Here is a 23,383-nt window from a genome sequence, read left to right as displayed (position 1 = left end):
GTTAATTCAAACAAGCCTCTTAACCTTTTTTGACATTATTCCTCATCTCTTCTCTTTTTCCCTTTATCTCAGTCAGTGCCCGACAGCAGGTTGTTGTTTTCCATTTTAGGCTCATGCTACATGTGTCTGTGTCTGCATCCATCTGTTTGTGAGTTGTGTGTGTGTGTGTGAGTGGGAGAGCTGTGTGCTGCAGTGTCTGGAAGCTGCCTCAGGAAAATATCCCCCCCCCCCCCCCCCACACACACACACACACACACACACACTCAACTAATGAAACGAATGCGTGCATGTAATTTAACACTTATACGTTAAAAGTGTACCTGTTGGTGTTGTGTGAATTGTTACTTTTTGAAACTGTCTTTTCTTCTTAGGTTACTGCATTGCCTTCAATTACAACCACAGTTAAAATCTTAGCTCTAAACTTAACTACTTCCTCAAAGGTGGAGGCAGCAGTCCTCATTCAGGACCTGACAAGGTCATTATTTATGCCAGAAAAGGTTCTAAACTGGTAACAATTACACACACACATTGTCCCAGTGACACAGAATGCATTACCGAGCCCTTTACCTTAACCTAAACCATCACAACTAAATGCCTAAACCTAATCCTTAACCTAACCCTAAAACCAGGTCTCACACAAATAACCCTTTTGAGGTGTGACTAGTTGTGACCAGCCAAAAGGTTCCTTACAAAGATATACACACAAGAACACACAAACACTTGTGTGTGGATTTGGAGTAGGAATGACGTTCTGCTATATTACTGGCTCCCTGGAATTTAGGGGTGTGGCTAATATTTGACAGCGTGTGTGTGTGAGGGAGAGAGAGAGAGAGAGAGAGAGAGAGAGAGAGAGAGAGAGAGAGAGGTGTAGGGTTGCAGCTCCAATAAAAGGGAGAGATAGGGAGAGACAAAGATAAAGAGAGAAAGAAAGAGACAGAGGGTGGGTGGAGGTAGGTAGAAAAAAAGAGAGAGTGAATAATGCAAAGTGAGAGAGACAAGAAAATAGAGTTAGACTTGGAGCGCCATCACAGATGTAGGTGGGAGGGGAGGAGAACGAGAAGAGTTGCTCAATGATCCTTCCAACCATCCACCTACCTCAGATGCTCTCTCCCTCGCCCGCATCCTTTCACCTCCCTCCTTTCATCCGTCCAGGCGTCCATCCAACCTGCCCGTCTTCCTCCCATATTTAATGGGAGCACACGCGGTGACAGAGAGGAGATTGACTGGTCATCTCCGAGGAATCAGAGGGAAGGAGAGAGGGAGGGAGGGAGAGAGAAAAGAAAGAAGAGGTGGGGTGGAGAAAGCAAGAGAGGAGTGAACTCCTCCTAATAATCAATCCTCATATCCTGTGCTTGCCTGGCCCACGCTGCCTCTCACTCTGTCTCCACTCTGAAGAAGGAGTTGATAGGAAGGAGGAGTTTTTGGACTTCCACAGATGGGGGTGTTGAACAAGTCTCCTGTCTAGAGATGGAATGATGGACAAATGGATGGACAACAAGGACAACCATGCAGATGGACTGACAGGTGGACAGATGTACAAAGACCCTGAAAGGCAGACTACTGTTCTAACTCATAGACGACTCTGTCTACCTGCTCTGGACTTTTTATCTCCTCCTCCAGCTCCTCCTCCTCCTCCTCCGCCTCATCTCTTGATCTGACAGCTGCTCTCCCGTTCCTGTGGGAGCTGAAGAAGCAAAAGATAAAGGGATAGGCAGATATTATTAAGAGAAAAATGATCAGAGAAGATGGAAATATCAACATAGTCATCAGAAGACACCAGTGACGAGGTGGCGAAGAGGCAAGAGTTGGACTGTATTTCTGAAAGTAACACCAGAAGAGAAAGAACGAGGGAGCGGAGTGACGGAGAGAAACTGGAGATGAAGCAGCAGTGGAGAAGCACGACAACATGAGATCTATCTCGTCCGTCTAAGTGAAAAGCTGACTGGTGGAGACGATGAACTACATTTTTGGCAACAACACTTTGTACCCCCGCAGTGCAAGGGTGGGCGGCGGATCTGGGGGTCAAGGGGCAGGGCTAGGAGTCAAGCAGAAGTTAGGGCCAAAGCGGGGCTCCTCAGAGGAGCTGCCACCTGCACACACCTCCTCCCCCTCCACCTCCTCTCCTGCCTCCTCCTCCCCCTCCACGTCCTCCTCTCGCTGGCAGCAGCTCCTCACGTTCTTCTCTCGAAGGAGTGCCTTCACCGACTGTATCAATGCTAGCCAGGTAACACACATGTCATTCTGTGTGTGTGTGTGTGTGTGTGCGTGTGCGTGTGCGGGCGTGCGCACACGCTTTATGCTTGGGGGTGGTAGGGGATCGGGGTGGGAAGCGTGTAACTTAACCTTACGTTTTTGTTTGGTGTGTGACTGTGTGTGTACATACTAGGGGCTGATCATTACATTAGCAAAGATTATCTAGTTTCAGGTACTTAGCCAGAGCAGAACGGCAGTCGAGGGCAGCAGGGAGGTTTTTCAATTGAAGTTGAAAAGCCGCTCTCGGGTTGTGTTAGAGATTTTCGGTTATGTTGTCATGGAAAAAATCTCAGGGCAAAGTGTGCGAGACCCAGCAGAGAGCTGGTGTGTTGCCATGGTAAAGTCGTCATTTCGTTTAGCAGTCCAGTGCCTGTACTGTATGACACTGAAGTCAAAATCTTACCACGGAAAAAAAGGAAAGTGTGTGACTAAGCTGACGGGAGAGGAGCCACCGTCAGGTCCAAAAGACGGGGTTGTTTCACTAACTTCAGATGGGTTCACATGTGTTTACCCCCCCCCCCCCATGAGTGACATGTGACTTCACTGACATGAATTAGACCTATGACGATAAAGTGTTGATGATGATGATGAGTCCGCAATAACATAGGAACTAACTGGTTTAATTGAGTTTTTTTTTTTTTTTTTTTACACCCCTACACAATGTCACAAACGCATGAACATATCAACTTGTTTTAGGAAAAAAACAATTTTCACTCAAAATAAACAATTGTGAACGGTTACATTCAGCAACAGTACTAAAGTGCAGCTATGGCTTAAATATAATCTTGAACTAGGGTGATATGGCCCAAAAATTATTTCTCAATATCTTATGGGGATTTTGACGATAACGATAATTTAAAAATAAATAAATAAATAAAAAATGTGATTTTAATTATTTAAGTCCTCAATTGTTGCTTACTGATTATATCAATGGACATTAGCGTTCAAATAAAAATAGAAAGACTTACAATGAAAAAAAACCCTGAACTCTGGGTAAACAGGCAGATGCTCTACTCTTGTGCAGAATACAAGCAAGACCAAGTAATAAAACTATGATAAGACTTGATTACGGGGGCCGGCGTCTCCACGTCTTCTCCCTGTTAGCATAACCGCTCACAGTGGATTCAGAAAATGCATTGTGTTTCTGCAAAACATTTAAACGTGTATATCTTTTAAACAACAATCATGATATTATCTTAGATGACATATCATGGTATCATCAGCGACGACGACAATAATTTGTGTTGGTAATATGTTATAAACAAACCTGTATCAAATATAACCTAGCTTAGCTAAGGTACCTATCTTTCACCCTTTTCTCTCCCTCCACGTCGGACTGTCGTGCGCCGCAGCTAAACAGGAAGGTGGTGACTCAGGTGTTCCGGTGTTGGTTTTTCAAAATAAGGGTAGACTTTGTAGCATGGTCACATTTCACGAAAAACACCATGTTTTGTGCCAAAATCACATTTCTATCAATAATTTACATTAATATAAACATAAAACAACATAAAAACAAGGTAAAAAAAGTGAAAGGTACTTAATAAATATTCCTATTAATTTGGGGTGGGAGCTCATCAAAAATAAGTTGCAGAACTCATAAAGAACCCACTAGCGTCCTCACAAAAGCAGTTTCCATAAATTAATAATAATATAACTTTTTTCTGAACAATATTTCAGAAACAATGTCGTTGCCACAGTATTTGCATTATTGCAAATTTCAATAATCCATCAATGTCACCTCTGTCTGCACAGATTCTTAAATCCAAAGCAAATCTTCCTTTCAGAAACCAAGGTCTTAGTGTTGTATTCAGGGGAATCTTCAAATTGAATTATATATTCCTTTCATGTGTGGTTTCTCATTCACTTTTCCAAATGTGCTCAATATTGCACATCACCTGGCCTTGGAAGAATATTCGAGGTCTTGCTTATCAATATTTTATTTGCTGCTCTTTTCTCTGTGAGGAAAAAATGGGCCTAAACTCATCACCCATTAGTAAAGTGCTGCTAAGAACTGATGTGGCCATTATGAAATCCCAGCACAACTCTACCTGCTGATATATGGATTAATCTTTAAAGTGTATTCACCCATCAGGAAAAGCTTCAGTGCAAGTTATGCTCGAGTCTTGGGCCAACAAAATTTGCAAGAATAATTTGTTGACATATTGTGCTGAGATGATGATGATGATGATGAAAATAATGCAGAAACTTGTATTCTGTGCATTTGTTTCAGCAGACCTGTTGTGTCTTTTGGCTTCTCCCTTCTCTAAGGTTTCGTCACAGCATGATATTTTGTTGACACAACCCTCCTATTTATCTGGGCGTGGGAACAACACAAGGAGTACAGTGAATGTGGCTTCGCAATGGGTGTCTGGTACCCTTCTCAGTGATACCCCAGCCAAAGTTTTTTTTTTCTGCTTGGCTGTGGTCTGCCCCCTGTTATGCACCCATGGAGAGTATTTTGGACAATACATAATCATGGGTTCTTTAGTGTGAAGGAATGACGATGCATGTTCCAAATGATTACACACTTTTTGGACAGCGGATGACAAACGGGGAGTAATGTCTCTATTGGATTCAAACCTGCATTATTGATTAGAATGGATGGGGCGCCACTCGCATCGCTCAGCCCCGCAGCACTTAGTTGTCTGCAGACACACGGCTCAGTCCATGGGAAAATTAACTCCTGACACCGTCTTTGCTGTAATCATACCGGTCAGTGTTTTCCCAAGGTGTTGCCAATTTCCTGTTTATGGCACTTACTGTGTGACTAATACGTCATAACACAAAACACCAGCTGTAGGACATGTTGATGGAGGAGAGGATTTATTCGGTTGAACACTCGGGCGGTGGGGTGTGCAGTCAGTGTTCGCCTCTCAACATGAACACATATCCAGTACTTGCAATCATCACTCAACAGCTATAGAGTGAAAATGATGTCACATATAGAAATCTGCAACCTGTTCACATGGAGAACTTAATCTCACTGGATAGCATTTTATTATTACTAATTACTCCTTTCAGTTCACAATTCTGTCATTGTCTCAGTGTGAGGGTGAGGTGAAGTTGTAGTTTGCATTTCTCCCTTAAAGGAGGTTTTCTTAACATCTGTTGCAAAATGCAGAATTAATGGTGCCTCAAGATCTCGGTGCAGCTTGACATTTCTTATTCATGTGTTGTAAAGCTCATATTATCTCCACCTGAGTTTCGGATTATATCCAAGTTAACAAAGCATTCATGTCGCTCTTTTCCATTTTTTTTGCTGTGCTTATTTAAAACTACATTTTAACTGCATCGATGGCTGGATTTGGAGCTGTTCGTTGTGTACATGTTGACAGGGTAATGCCACATTTTTTAATGTCCGCATTATGACAGGAAGGGCACGTCAGCACCAACAACAAAGAAATAAAACGTCATATTTACTTGAAACAGTTCTGTCAACCGTTGCCATGGAACTGGTTGAGTATCTTGGAAAAAAGATTAGAGATGAAATAACAACAACTTGCTCTTAAATAGATCTTAATCTTAAACTCTAAATTAAATGCTACTATTTACAGTTATGTTGAATTTTTCTGAAGACACTTATATTAATTTAATGTAACACAGTTATGTTTAATTTACTTAACACATCTGTGGTGAATGTAATAAACACATTAGTAAGTTAAATATAACTTACGAATAAAATGAGTTGATCTATCAATATTCATAGTTCAAATGACCCAAAGAAAAATGATTATGTGAGAGAGAGTGAAGCATGTGCAAGCAAGCAAGGGCCAGAAGCCCGAAGAAGTGAAACTTTGACATTTTTAACGTCCCTCAGGATAAAAAGAAAGGTAAATTGTGGTAGGACGGGGACTGCAGAGACGCTGGTGAATTTAACCTGGTTTATTACCAGAACTCCATACAGCACATGTGCACAGACAGCGATAACAGTTCCTGTAATCCCCCCTTTCCCACAACCCAACACAGCCCTCAGTGCCCCCCACAATATACAGTATAAGCAAAAATTATACTCAACACATAAAGGAAACGGATATGCAAGTATGTAAACAGTTACGTAAATAAGAATGCTACTGGTTGTGGTTAAAGTATATTATCCAACAGTCCCACTCTCACTCCTATAGCCCCGCCCCTCCCTATGGATTATTGATGAATGGTAAAGCATAGGTATGAAAGTCATCCGTGCTCTTTGGGAGGAGTACTAAAAGCTTTCAAGAGGTGTTTAGCGGTCACCGGAAATGGAGGTAGTGAGGGATGGACTGAGCAGGACAGAAGGGGAAACGTATAAAGAGAGAGATGGTGGAGGGGAGGATTAGTGATTGATTAGGACTACGAGAGAAATATGAGATCCTGTTAGCTAAAATTAGGCAGTGGGACAATATCATGTGCGTTACTCTTTTGGATAATAACGTAAAGATCGCAAATCAGGTTATCTGACCAACTCATATACAGTACGTACCAGTCAATTAGTCACTTCATCAAAATTGGTGAAAGGGTCAACTTTCAGAATGGATTTCAGAAATGTGGATTTTGAGAAAGTTTACCTTCGCCTGTACTGTCACAGCAAATGTTGGGGTTTATTTTAAAAGTGGAATGTGTAAAACAGTGATTAGATCTCTCAGGGTATAAACCTGCTCTCCCCAAGATAGACATCTCTTCTTCTACTACTGCCCAAGAAAACTTTCCACTCTCCACGTACCTCATAAGATACCACTGGACATATGTAGAATACTCAAGTTTTTTTTGTATTATTGTAGCGCAAAGTTTAAATCGAAACTGTTGAATCTGACTTTACACATACACAACCAAACATAATTACCAATACTGTTGGTACTCCTATAGATCAACTGTTGTTATGTGGGCAGTATGGAATCAACCAAAGCAAAACTTGTATTTTTGTGTCTTCGCACCATAACTGTGAATTTTCACCTCCCACAGTTTTTACTCACTCTGTAACTTTACATCATCACCACAGAGAAATTGAGCAGTGCAGGAGTTAGAGAAATTGAATGGAAGGAATGTTTTGCTTTGGGTTTACTTTAATTTGAACAAAAAATGATAGTGGGACGTGCAACATACGACGGTGCGGTATCCAGTTTCAGAAATTGGCTCAGGTAATTGAGGATGAAAATCAAGTAAATAAAGAGAATTGCTTGCCTCTGTTCTGACATGTCTGTGCTGTGCTTATATCATATGGGAGTAAATACTGGAGTGACTTGATGGTTAAAAGCGATGACGTGGAAACATTGACATGTTCGGACTTGCTTGAAACCCCCAAAGCGCGAAACCCATGACTGATGTGTAGTATCGATTCTCATCAGCTGTTTCATTCCGTTTAGATATTTCGTCAAAAATGCATTTTGTTTTCCTTCAAATAAATCAGTCTTATCCTAAATGTGAGTCGGCGAACACGAAGCCCCCAATGTTATAACGTGTGGCTGGTAGTAAGGAGGTGATTTCACCAGTGGGAGGAGCAAAATGTTTACAACCCGGACCACGGTTGTCCATGGTAACCAATGAGCTCTTCCTCTGATGCGTGGCCAGTACTGCGGGTGGCATCAGCTGCTGTCATGGTGATGCTGCTATTCTGATTACCAAGGGGCACATGGATGGTGTGTGTTGGTGTTTGTGAGTTGAGGAAAACACGACGAATGATTGTGTGCAAATTTATTTAGCGCATTCGCTCCTTCGGCTTAATCCACCCAGTCGGTCGTGCACGTGCAAGCTCAAATAAAGCGACAGCCGCTCACGCGGACACGCACACATTGTGTTTGATGCAGTGAGCGAATTTGATTTTTCTTTTGAGAATATGTGAGGTGTTGCGTCACCTTCTGTGTGTGGGATGAAGCTTGCATATCGGCTCCCTCTCGCCCACACACACACACACACACACACGCGCACCAACACACACACACACACACCAGCCTGTTCTCTGTCTATGCTGATTTAATCAACGCAGATTAGCTGACTACGAGCAATCACTTAATATGACCCACCAACTAATGAGGCTGAACACAATATACTGACAGCTCCTTCTATCCTCCTGTAATTAGTGTGAGGTGGTTTAGGCGTGACTGAAGGCTTGACCTATTCACTGGTACAGCATAAACACTTCATAACTGGATGTTAATGATGATAGCCAATCACGTCTTTGCTGTTATAACATTGGCTGCTGGTGTGTTGTATTACTAGGTTAGCCGTGCAGCGATACATACGAGCATGTATTGCAACCGGTCATTTCAGTAGATCTGATAAGAAGTAGATTTTAGGAGGTTGCGCAGGTCAGGTGCGCGGTTGGGTAAACTGCATGTTTTTTGGGCCGGTCTGGGGCTGTCATAATTTGATTAAAAAAACTATATTATTAGTGCTGGGCAGTGCTGTTGACGGCGTTATAATGCATGACGACTGATCGTGAAAAAGAAGCGCTTAACGTCGTGTTTTTACATGCCTCCCGATTGTTAAAATTAGTTTTTCGTGCCGTGGTACCAGAGTCCAGGCACCGTTTAGCAGTTAGCTGCTTTAGTGATCGTTTAGCACGCCTACAGTGGAACTGGAGTGGTCTGTTTATTAAAGGAAAAGATCAAATACAAATAACCAGCGTGCCTGTGTAACTGCCTATGTGTGCCTCTGTTTTTAAAGTTTAGCGTTACTTTAGAGACTCATTTTAACAATCGGAAGTTACGTAAACACACTTGACGTCACATCCGTCTTTTTCCGGTCAGTTGCCATGGAAACGCGCCATGCGCTAACGTTAATGCCGTAAATAATTTTTTTGTTATCATGTAATATTGGTGAAACATTTCGGTAACCAGTAGGGCTGCAACGTTAAATGAATCCATTTTAGAGAGGTTTTTTTTTTTATTTCGAACAATTAATACAAGCTTTGTGATTTTTTTAGCTTCTTAAATGTGAATATTGTCAGGTTTCTTTGCTCCATTTGACAACAAAATCCTTAAAACTAGGTTCCAGGTTTGATAAACACTGATCAACGTTTTAACTTTAACATTTTGACCAAAAAATATACGATCAATCGAGAAAATAATTGACAGATTGATTGGAAAACTAAAACTAAACATGAAAACACTGAAAAGACATTTCTAGCAGTGTTTCTTTGAGAACCACTTTCACTTCAAGAGGGAAATTGTGGCACTGAGGCCATCTCTGCCAAGATGAAAGTCTCTGTGAGTAGTGAAAGAGCATTAACATAAAAAAAAACATGGTTTAACTCTTTTCCATGTAGGCTATTGCACTTTATCTTAATTTTTGAAACAATACAATGTCGTCGCGTCATGGTAGGTGCACCGTATATTTTCCTTTTTTTTGTCCTTTGCCAATCACACCCCTGATCGTGTGAACTAATCTGACAATGGTTGGAATCTAACAGACATTTGATCATCTATAAAATGATGCACTACAATTTTTAAGTCTCACCAGCACAAATAAGAAATACTTACTAATGCAAACACAAGGGCAGGAGGATGCTTTGAACTTATTTTAAATACATATTTCAGGCTCGGAAGCAGAGCTGACAGACTGGCAGACAAGGTGATAGATATAGAAACAGGACTTCAAAACACGGGCGGTAGATACACAGGGTATCAACAAGGGAACAAGGACAGACGATCCAACAAGGAACAAAGGAAGCAACCCTGGGTTTATAATAAAAGGCTGATTATCGAATGAGCTCTAGGTGAGAGCTCAGGTGACTGCGAGGCTCATGACAACAGGTGTGTGGATGGGTGGGGCAGACTCGGTGCAAATGTGAACAGGGAAAAGATTGAAGGCATCTGGTGGGAAAAAAGGAGATGTCATCGCCGACATGATGAAAGGTCGTGATGTATCACCGCCAATGAAGTGGTGGTAATAAATTACCCAAAGGATGGAAGACTAATGAACAACTGCCGCAGTGTTGGAGGTTTGCCTGTTTTAAATCACTGTTGTGTTGCAGCAGTGGTGGCAGCCCCCTTGATCTCTGCCAAGCCTCTCAAGGCTCCGAAAAACACTTTGTCTTTTGCGTCGGAGATTGAAAACGTGACGATACTCGACCTTGATAGAGAGGAAAAAAAACTCAACATACATTGAGACCATATCCATAACAGAAAAATGCCATGGGTTATTTCTTTAGAAAAAATTGTAAAAGACAGTATTGTACTCTTCATCATCTCCATTACGACAGAAATTCAAGCTGCAGCGTTTCATGTTTTCAGTCTGCAAACTTGTCACATAAAGTCGTATGGTGTCGCATTTTAAGCATTTACTATATCATGATGCTTAAAAACTACCTACAACTCAACAAACTCATTGTTGATTATTGCAATGCAAGTGTTTTTCAAGGGGAAATTTCATTATGAAATATTGGGTTTGACTTATTTCCGGCTAATCGGCCATTTCTGAGGACTCAACCTGTATGTAAAGTAAAGTTTGATTGATTAATTGACTGACAGTGTTTATTGTTACCAGTAAGCATGTATCATGGTCAAATACCATGGCCTGTTGACTTGTTGATGCCTCAAAACATCAGAGTGAGTCCTACTAAAACTGTGAATGAGCCACTTTGTCCTGTTATACAGAGTGTCCTGACTTGAGAAAGTGATTGTACCAAACTGCCCCACAAAAAAAGACCCATCGTAAACTTGGGATGGGAATTAAGGATGCACCGATTGCTGACCGGAACCGACCGATTTTCACGTGATCGGCCCCAATCGGCGACTGGCCGGTCAGTCAGAAATATTCAAATTTTAATAAGCCGGTCAAATGCACCTGCATCACACACATGCACATGGCTACACGCACATGTAGTAGAGTGTAGGGCTGGGCAATAAAACCGGTGCACACCGAATACCGTTTTTCTCTGTTATAATATGAATTTTTAATATACCGCTATACCGGTGTATTTGATTACATAACATCCGCGCAGCCGCGGCGCTGCTGTGTGCTTTTCGTGTGGGCGCGCTCTGCATGTAAACGTTTCATTAATGTTTATATATTTGTTTCAATCACTGAATGAAGCCTGGCATATTTAAGACAAGAGTCCTGACCTTAAATCACTTGCACAAAACGTTTGCATTTGTTTGTTTGTCATTTAAACCTGTGTGCGCAGAGAGTGCGAGGCATTGTTGGCACGGGGCGGGGGAGAGAGAGAGTGAGCGAGTGCGAGAGAGTGAGGTCTGCGCTCTTGGTCAATAGTTCATATACTTATTTTTGTGTAGGTACTCTGTTGTGAAATATGTTTAAACTTAAATAAACTACATCTACAGGTAGTTATGTCTCGTTGTATTAGTTTGTCCTGTTATTGACGTCATGCTGTGGATGCGGATGCAACGCACCCCAGATGCAGCAGATGCAACGCACCCCAGATGCGCGATGCAAATACTATGAGAATATATTTGAATATCTGTGTTTTTTAAGAGGGAATATTCGAATATCATTTTTGAGCAATTTTTAAAAAAATTTAAATCGGAATCGGCTAAAACCGGTATCGGCACATCAAACTTCTTGAAAAATCGCAAATCGGAATCGGCCCCAAAAATGGCAATCGGTGCATTCCTAATGGGAATGAGACATTTTGAGAGTCGATTGTCGAGGCCCATGTTTCGAATTTTTGTCGTATTGTCTGCCTTTTTTTTTTTTTTTTTACAGCAGCAGCAACAGTAGCAATGCAGGGGTGGAAAATAGTCTACACTGTACTGCTTCATTTTAGGCTCAAAATCATGGCTGTAATGTCCAATATTGACTATCAAAGCAGCATGGCTCAGCATGGCTCAGGTTTTTGAACCTGCGCACGTTAGGTGTCCACCAGAGTGCTGGATCTTGACTGGGTGAGATGCCATCTTCATTGTGTAGCACTAAACATAAGTGCAAGCTCGTTCACACTGCACGCACACAACCGTGCGCACTGCACGCACACATACACGCTTTGACACACACACGCACAGCCTCTGGAGAGAACAGCTGTTGTCACCATGTAGGCTAACGTTACAGGTGACTGGCCACACACTCATACTACAAACCAGCCTTTGAGAACCACGGAACCACTTTTCCATTCACAAAAACGTGCCGGTGACTCGTCCTCCTCAATGCGTGCACCATCATCTGAGAGCGCAGGGAGCCTGTACAGCAGGCTCACCTTTTCGTGCACAGCTTCCTTAACCTCGTTGGTCGTGAACTTTAGGTGTTTTTTTTTCAAGGTGCACGTGTCAATTGTCGGTCGTTTTGTCGAAAAAAATCCCATCCCTACTTTTGACATAGCGTTACATGTTACTTGTGGGATTTGATCTAGGAAACTTGGAGCTGCATGGTGAAGGAAACAGCATCAGCTGTGATTGGTGCATGCAGGCACATAGACAGGCAGACTGTTCAGGGAGTGCTTGATTGCTGTTGGCGATTTTGCATGATCACGTTCGCCAGAAGGCATTGTTTTTCACACATGACCTCATAAAACCAGTGTTGTTCTGCATGGCCCTAATCTCTAACTTAAGAGACTGAAACAAACTTCGTTAAAACTGAAGTGGAGGATCTGAAAAATGTATCTCCATGAAATGGCAAAGAAACAAACGTGATGTTTTTTTTTGCTGATGTAGAAAATTAAGCTTCCAACGAGTCTCAGAATTCTTCTTTTAATTTCTGGCAGGCTGTACACTGAGAGGTGTAATTCTGCTGGCCACAGTTTGACGTTCTTGATCACAGTTCCAGTTCCAGGATTCAGTGGAGACCAAAGAAAGACTAATGATAAGTGAGTCAGCCATGCAGACTTGTTTTTCTCTCTCTGTCTCTGCAGAATGCTATGAGAAGGCAATTGTTGTTATAGCTTCAACAGCTTGATATAGGGAGGGTAGAATGGAGGGTGTTGTTTTCTGAAAGGACACGTTTGAGAAAAAACAAAACCCTTTCTATTTATCATTACAAACATGGATTATGAGTGCATCTTTAATTCAAATGTAGATTGTCTGACCCCCAAATCCTTGCTCAAATCAAGACAGAATCCCTAAATGAATACTGACTACTTCTGTCATGTTGTGTGTGGCTGCTGGTGTGATATGATAATGAATAGCTCAGGCTGTCCTATCACCAGCTGAAATCATGGAGACTGCAGATTAGCCGTGTAGATATCATAGTTTAAGGCAATTTTAAGCAGAAATGCGAAATATCCATTACAGAAATTAATAAATGCATTGCCTGCAAATGAAGTGGAGACGAAACCGCTCACGCACAACACAAGCTTTATGTTTATGGTTTGAATTACATGCAGCATATTTGTTTTCCTATTAGCACTTGTAAATGATATAGTGCTGAAAACATTGCATAGCTTCAATTAATTAACTCAGTAATGATAAAGGAACAGTGCCGTTATCATGTTGAATCTACGTGAGCTCTTGTCTCTTATCAGTGCCACATACATGGACGCTGAGCCCCCCTGCTGGTGACATTTATTATCACAAACCTGTCTCCCTGCAGGTAGTGTAATTGGAAAATCCTGATTATTGACTTTTGTGTTTCACACAAAAAGCGTAACACTCAGCCAAGATGTGTCCTGTTTATTGTGGGTTCTCTTCTCTTTTGTAGATTTGATACTCCTTAATTCTACTTGAGATCCCGAGACATTAGTATCTGTTGTGAAAATCCTGATGAGGTGAGCTTGTGATAATGGCAGGACGGCAATAACAAGGTTGTGTTGTGTCAGAGGATTTCATACAATAGAGTTCTGAGAGTTCTCTGTAAGGATAAAGGGCGGTTTCTTTTGAAATCTGTAGCTTTTAATCAAGATATTTTCACATCAGAACCGTGTGTGATGGGGCGGCACTCCACTTATTTTAATGTAATACCTTGCTCCTTTTCAGCAGCCACCCTCATGCTGAGTCAGTATAACAGGTCGAGAGTAATATGTGTGTGCGTGCTCTACTGTAATTTATACATCAATTACACTAATTAAGTTGAGTGGAAAAGGTTGGACTCTCAATAATTGAGGATGTTTATTCCTGCATTGTGAAAGCTCAGTCAGGACAGTCTGACACAGACACACAAAACAGTGATTCAGCTGAACTAATTCACGTGTTTATTAATGTGTTATTTAATGATTTTTCTCAGAGCTGTGTCAGACGGGAACAGAGGTAGAAAACTAATTACAGTTTGTTGACATAGTACGGACACAGAAGTTGAACACGTGACCAGTTTGTAATTTTGGTCTGAAGATTGTAATCATACCAGGACAGCGATAAATAAAGATTCAAATACGCAGAATATTTTTCTCCTGAAAAAAATAGCTCTGTTTTGTCTTAGATGGCTTGTTCCCTATCCTCATTTCTAACTGTCTTGGAACCACTCTTCACCCCCCGTCTCTGCATTTTCATTTCATACCCCACCCTCTAGCACTGTATTAGTGCTGGCTTCATTTGGCTCTGTGATGCTAACAGCCTATTCTCCTTGCTCATACTCTCCTGACTGAGCGGTTAGCCTGCAGCACTAGCAGCACTTTACACAGGGAACACACACACACTTACAAACCCACTAACACACTGGGCGGCTATAACAGGCTTTTGTTCCACCGCCCTCACCATCATGTCTTTATGCTCTCTCCACATGGGTGCTGCTTTTTAATGTGGCTCATCTGTCTGTGTTTCTGCGTCACGCACTCTCTTATTAGGTTGGTTTGGGGCAAGTTGTTGTTTATATTAGCCGACATTATAAAGATATGTGCGTGTGTGTGTGTGTATCTCTCCAACTAAGCAATGACAATGGTAACAAATACCAACTGTAGGCAGCCAGAAGCTATGATATGATAATATTATTATTATTATTTGATTCCTAGTTATCCTAGTTAGTTTACAAATAAAACTGGCATCACTGTTTTTTCTGTAGTTATTTTTGTGTGTCATTTTTATACCTATGTAAATTATACAGCATTGATTGTAACCAAATCACAATGAATTAAGTAATGTCACAAATTATTTAATCTCTGAAGTATGTGTATGATATCATAGAGCTGGTTAAGCTTTATGGGGCTAACTCGATATGCATATCAACACTTTTTTTTTTTTTTTTTTTAGATAATCTTGTTATTGTATGATGGAAATCATTTTGCTCTCACTTAGATACAACTACTGAAACGATTAGTGGATCATCTGGAAATGAATATGCTTTTCATTGAGTGTGTGTGTTTGGAATACAAAGTTGCCAAAATAATAATAAAAAAAGTTTAACTATAACATAAATCACACAATTCATGGGACACATGTATCAGGCAATAAATAAAAAAGCATTTAAAGAAAAGAAAAACATTTGATGAAACTGTTGGTAGTATTTAAATACTAAAAGACACAAGGCACAGGTTCAACACCAAAACATGGTGGTATAATCTCATTTTCTAAAAGTAAATTATGAAACTATGTATGCCTGGAGTAGTGGAGTCATTTTAAAATAATTTGGCATTATTCACCAAACATGATTATTGGGTTTAGCTGTGTCTCTAATAGTCCTAGATTCAAATGAATTCAAATGAGCATATTCCCTTTTCAGGTACATCTACACTGTACCTGGAGTCTTGAGTCTTTCTGTGTGATGTCAATGTATATACCGGACACCATGAGACACAAAAAAGCTAGACCTATATGGATGCACATACATGTATCCACACCGAACAAGGAAGTAGGCCAACGCATAACACTAAGGACGGTACAGTACACCGGTACAACGGTACAGTTTTCCCACGGTTCGGTATGCATCACGGTTTTGGGGCCACGGTAACGGTACGGTTTCAATATCGTCATATAAAACTGCTCAGACTAGCAAAGGCAATATTGCATTGTAAAAATAATTAAAAGCACAGATATAATCAAACCACAAACTTTATTTAGACAATAGTGCACTATCAGGTCAAATTAAACAGCAAACATTAAACCACACAAATTAAAAATAAATAAAGTTTGCTATCCAATAAAAATAAACAACATTTTAACCCACTCACAGAAACTACAACTACAAATACACCGTGCTGCTCCAAGTGAAAGAGACGGGTGATGACGACGTAAATGAGAGGCTTGCTCTGGGTGGCGCTGTAGAGCGAGTGTCAGTCCAATTTCCAACTTCAAACCAACTTCACTGCGCTGCATAACGGATGCTTGCACACCTTGGTTTGCTTGTTGACATTCATTTTCTCATTCATTTGATCATTCTCATCGCCATTGTTATGCGTAAGCGCCGATTGGCTCTGAAGGCGGCGCTTGAGAGCCAATCAGCTCTCTGCTCCACCTGAGTGGATCTAATCACACAGCATTGTGTATTTTATAACATTTTGACAGGCAGAAACGTACCGAAATACCGTTGTTTGTCGTTGCGTATTGAACCGAACAGGGTGTACCGAACGGTTCGGTAAAATACCGAATATTGTTGCATCCCTAATAGACACACACACTCACACAAACTCGTTGTAGGCATTTCATAGTCTGTAGTTCAGCTGGCCTGGCCTGCCATGATGCTTTTGAAGAAGAAAGAAGATGACAGAGGTTGATGGAAGGGACTGGCCTCAACCAATCACAGCTCAGTACAGTCTCTCTTAACACATACACACACACACACACACACACTGAGGACTGAGTACTGTATCACTGACCCTGGTTGCCTATCGATTAGTCATGCCTGGCTGCTGTCATGTGCAGGAGTCCAGGGAAGTCCCTAATTGGTTAGTCCAGGAAAGAGAGAGAGAGTGAGAGAGGGAGAGCTGGAGAGAAGGGGGCAGACACTGACAGAGGGAGGCAGCATAGAAAAAAGAGAGCGGCTGAGTGGAACAACTGTTTCCAATAATGTTTTACAACTATTACATCAAAAGGACTCAACAAGATGAAAGAAGAAACAAAATAAAATGTAACTCTTAAAACTGGATCTTCTTCAAGGTGGCCAACACTTCAGTGCACATACTTTTGAGTTTCTCCAAGTGACGGACCAATGGAGTGGAGTACAGTCGTGGAATGAGACAGAGAAATCCTCCCCAGGACTGCGTCGACTGACCGGCGTCCTCACAGGATCCTCAGGACTAAAAGGAAGGTCAACCTGTCCATGGTCCCTGGTCCCCATTTGTTCCTGAAACACTGAGAGTTAAGTGGATTTATATCCTCCTGAAAGGAGAAACCAGAAAAGAGGAATTTTAAAACTTGCACTGAACAAGGCTTCCAGGATGAGTGGCTGCTCATATCAATAATGGATACAAAAATAGAAAACATGTTTTTTGTTTTTCTGATTTCTTTTCACACTGAGACATGCTGATATATACGGCAAAGAGAGTGGAAGTGCAGGAATATCCACTCTGTGCTGAACCCAGGAAGATCAACTGTTCTGGCGAGGCATGTTCTACAGTAATTGGACACGTGATCTGAGGAGATGCACCCTTTTGTCATTTCTTTAAAAAAGACATTGTACTAAAGAAGATAGGGAAACCAATTATATGACCTCTGCAGCTATGACCACTTATTTCCGCAGCCATGAGTTCTGTTGTAGCCCCAAGAAGTCCGGCAGTGGCACCACTAAGGGAAAATCTTCAAAATCAAAGGCCAAAGCTGGCAAGAATGTCTCTCATTCGAGGCATAACCAGAATTTACTGCAAATACAGACACCAAATCACCAACTGCAACCTTCACCACTACACTCACCAAAGAGACTTCCCCATTCACCAAAACACCTGCTTCCATCTCCCTCTCCGAGCTACTACCACATAGCACCAGCATCTTCATGTCATCAACTAGCTCCACAGTCACCAAATCACCTACTCCACTCGCCAAGTCACCACCAGCTTCATCTGTCGCCGAGTCACCAGCAGCTGCAGCATCTCTGTCAAAACCAGCATCAGAACCATGCTCCAACTTCACCCTGTCACCTACTGGCTTCACACTCGACGCATCAACTGTACAACCATCAACCGCAGCAGATGCAGCTCCATTCACCCGGTCACCAGTTGCTGTTCCAGCAGTATCAACGGCACCACGACCGCTGCCCTTCTCCTCTCCCTCATGCCTCCCAGTCGTTGTCTATCCACCCATTTCACTCAGCGCAGCTCCCCCTGTGTTCCGGTCTAGGTGGATATGGGTGGAACACCTTGCCAACCAATCTGGTCCCCAGGGGCTCAAAAGGAAAGTTCCCCAACCTGAGGGACAGTGTGAAGAAGAGTCCCACAAAGAGCAAAGACAGGGGAAAGGCTGGAAGCAGGCCATGGACCAATGACATGTACATCTGGAGCGCACACTCGACAGAAACTCCCCTGCGTCTGCCACTCATTCATCTCCCACATATACAGGCTTGTGTGCAGGTAGGTTCGATGGGTGGTTGTATACAGTAGGTACTTCGCTGTAGACCCCTGATATTGCTTCCTTTTTTAAACATTAAAGCGTAAACTATGTGTTCCCAAAGAACATTGAATTTTGTTCACCTAGTCTCATGATGACTCACTGAGGACTTCACGTGTAGGTCTGTCAGCTATATAAGACCGATCTGACCCCGTCACACAAATCAAAACTTGACTTGCTCCTGGAATCCAGATATGGCGAAACATATTATGGCCCTTTTCCACTATGGACCCGCCTTGCCTCGCCTCGCCTCGGGATGGCACAGCCCGGTTTAGGTTGCATCTCCACTACAAAAAAGTACCTACTCAACATCGGCATAGTCATCACTGCTCGGCCGAACGAAACTACGGCAACTTCGTTTGCCGATCGAGATCAGCAGTGCTGTTGCTAAATACACCACACTCCTCTTGTTGGAAATGGACCCACGTTTTTAGGATTTCCACGTCTTTTTAACCGATCTACAGTTCGGCATTGTTCGGCTTGATTTTTGTGTCGGACGCCTCTTCCTGTGAAGGCACTCTCACCAATTAGTATCCAGCAGTCTGGCGACGTCACACATAGTATCTTCTCTTGGAACCTCGCCAGATCAGGTACTAATAAAAGTACGTGGTACCTGGTACTATGCTAGTGGAAGCGCAACTTTGCCTTGCTGAGGCGAGTAGAGCCATTAGACACTCAGTTCACATATCCAATAGTACCCTAGCTGCTACAAGTAAACCCTAAGTGGACTCGTATCTGACCACATCCATGTGGGCATTTTAGAAATGGAGGGTCACTACTGTAATGTTGCTATTATCTTCGTCAAACTACCCTTTTAAATAAAGCACCAAAAGCCTGAGGTGCATCAGTGCTTTCTCCACTAAATCTGAGTTCTGAGCTTTCAGCCAAAGTGCAACATATTAATTGTGTGTGTGTGTGTGTGTGTGTGACGTGACACAAGTCATTCCGGGAAATATAGGAAACTGATGGATTGAGCTGATTAAGCTGTGATAAAGGAAGAGATTTACCAAAAATAAGTAATTGTAAAACAAAGTTGTACAGTTGATTGATTCCTAACAGACAGCTGATAATGGCAGTGTGCTAGGGTTGTGGTCAATTCCATTTTTTCCAGTGACCAAAAGAGCATAACCAAACAGGACTTGCATGTTGTTGGGAAACAGCCAGCTGCCTCTTAGCTGTTGGGGTAAAGTTCATGCCCTGAACATCTGTTGTGGATTCACTGAGATAGCAGGTAGTGGTAGTCTGATTAATGTGATTAGCATGGCTGTTCTAATTCGATTAGTCACACTTCATCTAATTTGCTCATTAGTCAAATTGAGTTTCCTTACACATTAGGAAGACGGAGTAGAGTAGTGATATTAGGTGCAGCTTGTATGCAGTCCTCACTACTTAATGTGAAAACCATGGGGTCAGATATGAGAAATAAAGCTTTTAAATGTTTATTCACAATCTTAATAGTATCCAACTTGGTTTGTTATTTTCAATCTGCTTTTTTTTTTGGGCCTTATATTGTATGCATTTATGTTCATATCTTTCATGAGCGTGTCCACAGCATAACATAGCACAAGTATCAGGTCGGCCAGTTACTGTCCTAAATTAATTGATCCGATATTTGAAACATAAAAAAAGTAAAATATGATGCAAAGTGCGGCCATAAAAATTGGGTGACTGGTTCACTGAGCACAAGTTAGAAAGATGTGGTGTAGATATAGGTGTTTTGTTTTCTGTCATAAACTCTGACCCTGTCAGGAAGAGTAGTCCTCATGGAAAGTGAACCTAATGAGGCAGAACCTCGTTTCTGAGGTTCAACAGGTTAAGTTTAAGACTAAGATTCGAATTGTGGTTAGGTTAAGGTAAGGGCAGGCATTAAGTGGTTAAGGTTTGAGATAATGCTTTGTTTAGGCTGTAAATACAATTAATGGAACTCAGAGTAGTGTCTTTAAAATGGTAGCTAGCTGCGCTAAACCTGTGTGGGTGTGTTTTTGCTTGTATTTGCAGATTTGCACGTTTGGCCTTTATTTTATTTTGAGGTTTCAAAACAGAGAGACAGAAAGAAAGAAAGAAAGAAAGAAAGAAAGAAAGAAAGAAAGGAACAGATCATAATTGAAGCATAATTTTACTGTGATCATCTGCAACGATCCGTTTTCATTTTTTTCACCTCCTCATTCAAATGAACACACACAACAATCCTCACAGCTGCAACTGTCAGCATGTCCTTACTGTCTCCTCAAGCTCCATTCTGTATTCTCTTCATCCCTTTCTTTCTCTCAGCCTTCCTCCATGTCATGGTCATATGTCTGAATACATATATATATAGATATATATTTTTTTGTTTTTGTTGTTGAGACTTGCGTCTGTAATTTTGGGGAGGTTTTGTGCATCTGTCAGCACCCTCTGCTCCGTTGCTGTTGTTGAACAGACATATTTGACTCCTCCCATCGTGCTTGTAATCCCTCTGATCCCCTGCCTCCTCCTCCTCCCCTCTCAATACTCTTCCTTTTTCCCATGTGGGATCAAATCTCCAGTCATTTTGACTGACAGACAGTTGGACATGTGGTGGAGACACACACACACACACACACACACACACACACACACACACACACACACACACACACACACACACACACACACACACACACACACACACACACACACACACACACACACAGTGAGATAATATATCTTTTGCATGTGAGTTAGAGAGAGAAGATGAAGGAGTGGAAAGGGGGGGTGAGCGAGGTTAGGATTAATATCGAGCAATAGATGCAATTGCTGCTCTGTTGTGCGTTGATGCTGTGGAATGCCGGGCGGACTGTTCATTTGATGGTTAGCTTGTTTGTGCGTCTGGTTTGTTTCTGACCTTTTTCTTTTTTTTTTTACGACCAGAGCTTTAGGTTGTCTTACATGGACTGACTTTATCATTGCTGGTTTGTTGAACACAGCTGCAGACACTGGATGGGTGTGCAGTTTAAAAAAAGTTAGAGGAGATTGAGGGTAAATGGGTGGCACGGTAACATGAGGTTCTGATACTCGTTTTGGAAATACAGGGAGAAGAAGTCATTTTTAGCGTTTGTTAGCTTTTGAAACGGTTTATCGAAACCGTCATATTTGCTGTGCTTTGCATTGGAAGCAAAGAGGAAGGATGATATCTTTCAACGTCTTGCTCTTCATGCAATGATTTGGCTGGACAAGGAGCTTAGAGAAGAACACTTGGAGGTAGAGGAAGACGAAGAAAACGGGACACAGTGTAGAGCATTTTGGACGTATTAAATCAGCTGGATATGGGATGTTATGAAAGTGCAGTGTAGTGTAATAGGAATACTGTATTACTAGTGTAGTACACTAGTACTGTCCAGTATAAGGGCTGTGCAGTATGTCATGTGGTGTATGCAGTTGCTCCATGGTGGTAATCTGTAGCAGAGGTTCTCTACATGCAGCACCAAAACATGAGACGAGTAAGTCTTTGCCTGTGTTTTCCACTTTTACCTCTGCAGCGACGCTGTCCATGTTTTCCATTCGATTAAGTCCTTGCAAAATAAAAGTGGATTTAATATGTTTTCTGTTTTCTGTTGCAGGCGAACCCCCCTCCAGTGGTGGTCCACGCAGACAGCATCGACGTCCCCCCATATGTGAGTACATGCTGTAATATCGTGTCAGCAACACCACATTTGCATCTCCACTCAGCTGTGTATGTGCATCCTGCTGTGCACTCTGTCTGCACATCTGGAGGTGACACTGTAACCAAAATCAAGTGAGATTAATCACACAGACATGAGATTATGACAAAGACTAAGTTACTCATTAGTGGTTGAGTGTGGCCGACCATTGGTGGCTGTGGTTGGGGTTTGTTCTACAGGTGAACATTTACAACTACACTTTAAATACCTCTGAAATGGCTATTTGTGTCTGAACGATTGCAACCTTGTGATGAGGTGGTCATAATGGTGTCATGGTCAAAATCTGGGATTTTTGTTTATTTATCACTGCTTTAAAAATGGATTATCATCATTAGGACATGCTTAGACATGCTAGACATGCTTAATAAATGTAATGCTTTTATTGTGTATATATAATATATCTGGGTTTGCAGAGTGCAGACTACAAAAACTGTGATGGACACACTTTACAGTGTTTTACAGCCAAAATGGTTCATTTATTATTTTTAAAAAAGGCATACTGAAAGATAAATATTGACGAAAATATAATAGTTGAAGCCAAGTGTATTTAATCAGACCTTTGCAGTAGACTCAAGAGATCAATGAATGTATGTTTTGTGTCATAAACATATATATATATACCATTGTGTGATAATAATTTTGGTTTTCATAACCAATATTTTTTGGGTTTATCTACTTGCTGACATTTTGGGAGCTTGTTCCTCCCTGGGAAATGTGCGTAACAGTGGTCTTGGTCCTGCTTTTGGACAAAATAACCTCCAGAATGAGATGGATGCAGATGTCATTTCACAGTTTACCAGCTGCCACAGAGACTCTGTGTCTGTTGTTGTCAGATAGGTTTATTATGTAATTATCATGGAATTACTCCCCATTTCCACTGCTTGAAAAAGACAAAAAAACAAGGAATACATTCTCTTTCACTTCTATTTTCAAATTCAGCTCAGGCAAAATCAGTCCTTTGTGAAGTGGGGAAATTAAAAAAATAATGGCAGACATTTGATGTTATCTCTGCCTGATGAGGCTGTAGGAAGCCTTTGGAGGAAATCTTAATAACATAGCGAAACACATTTCTCCATAAACAGTGATAGTATTTTATTTTACATTATTTTCTATTGACAGAATAAG

General features: G+C 41.6%; 1 protein-coding gene across 1 annotated transcript in view; it reads left to right on the top strand.

Moving 5' to 3' along the window:
- LOC310926319 (disks large homolog 4-like) overlaps positions 1-23,383 on the top strand; it is a gene marked incomplete at both ends in the record, with an annotated part of 116,698 nt that overhangs the window by 43,871 nt on the left and 49,444 nt on the right. Inside the window, one exon of the mRNA XM_083888430.1 lies at positions 22,157-22,210. Within this exon, the coding sequence (XP_083744556.1) occupies positions 22,157-22,210 (54 nt within the window). The remainder of the gene's footprint in view (positions 1-22,156; positions 22,211-23,383) is intronic.

The sequence above is a fragment of the Microchirus variegatus genome (assembly GCF_963457635.1).
Source record: "Microchirus variegatus genome assembly, chromosome: 4".
NCBI lineage: Eukaryota > Metazoa > Chordata > Actinopteri > Pleuronectiformes > Soleidae > Microchirus > Microchirus variegatus.
This window is presented reverse-complemented; position numbering and strand designations above follow the sequence as displayed.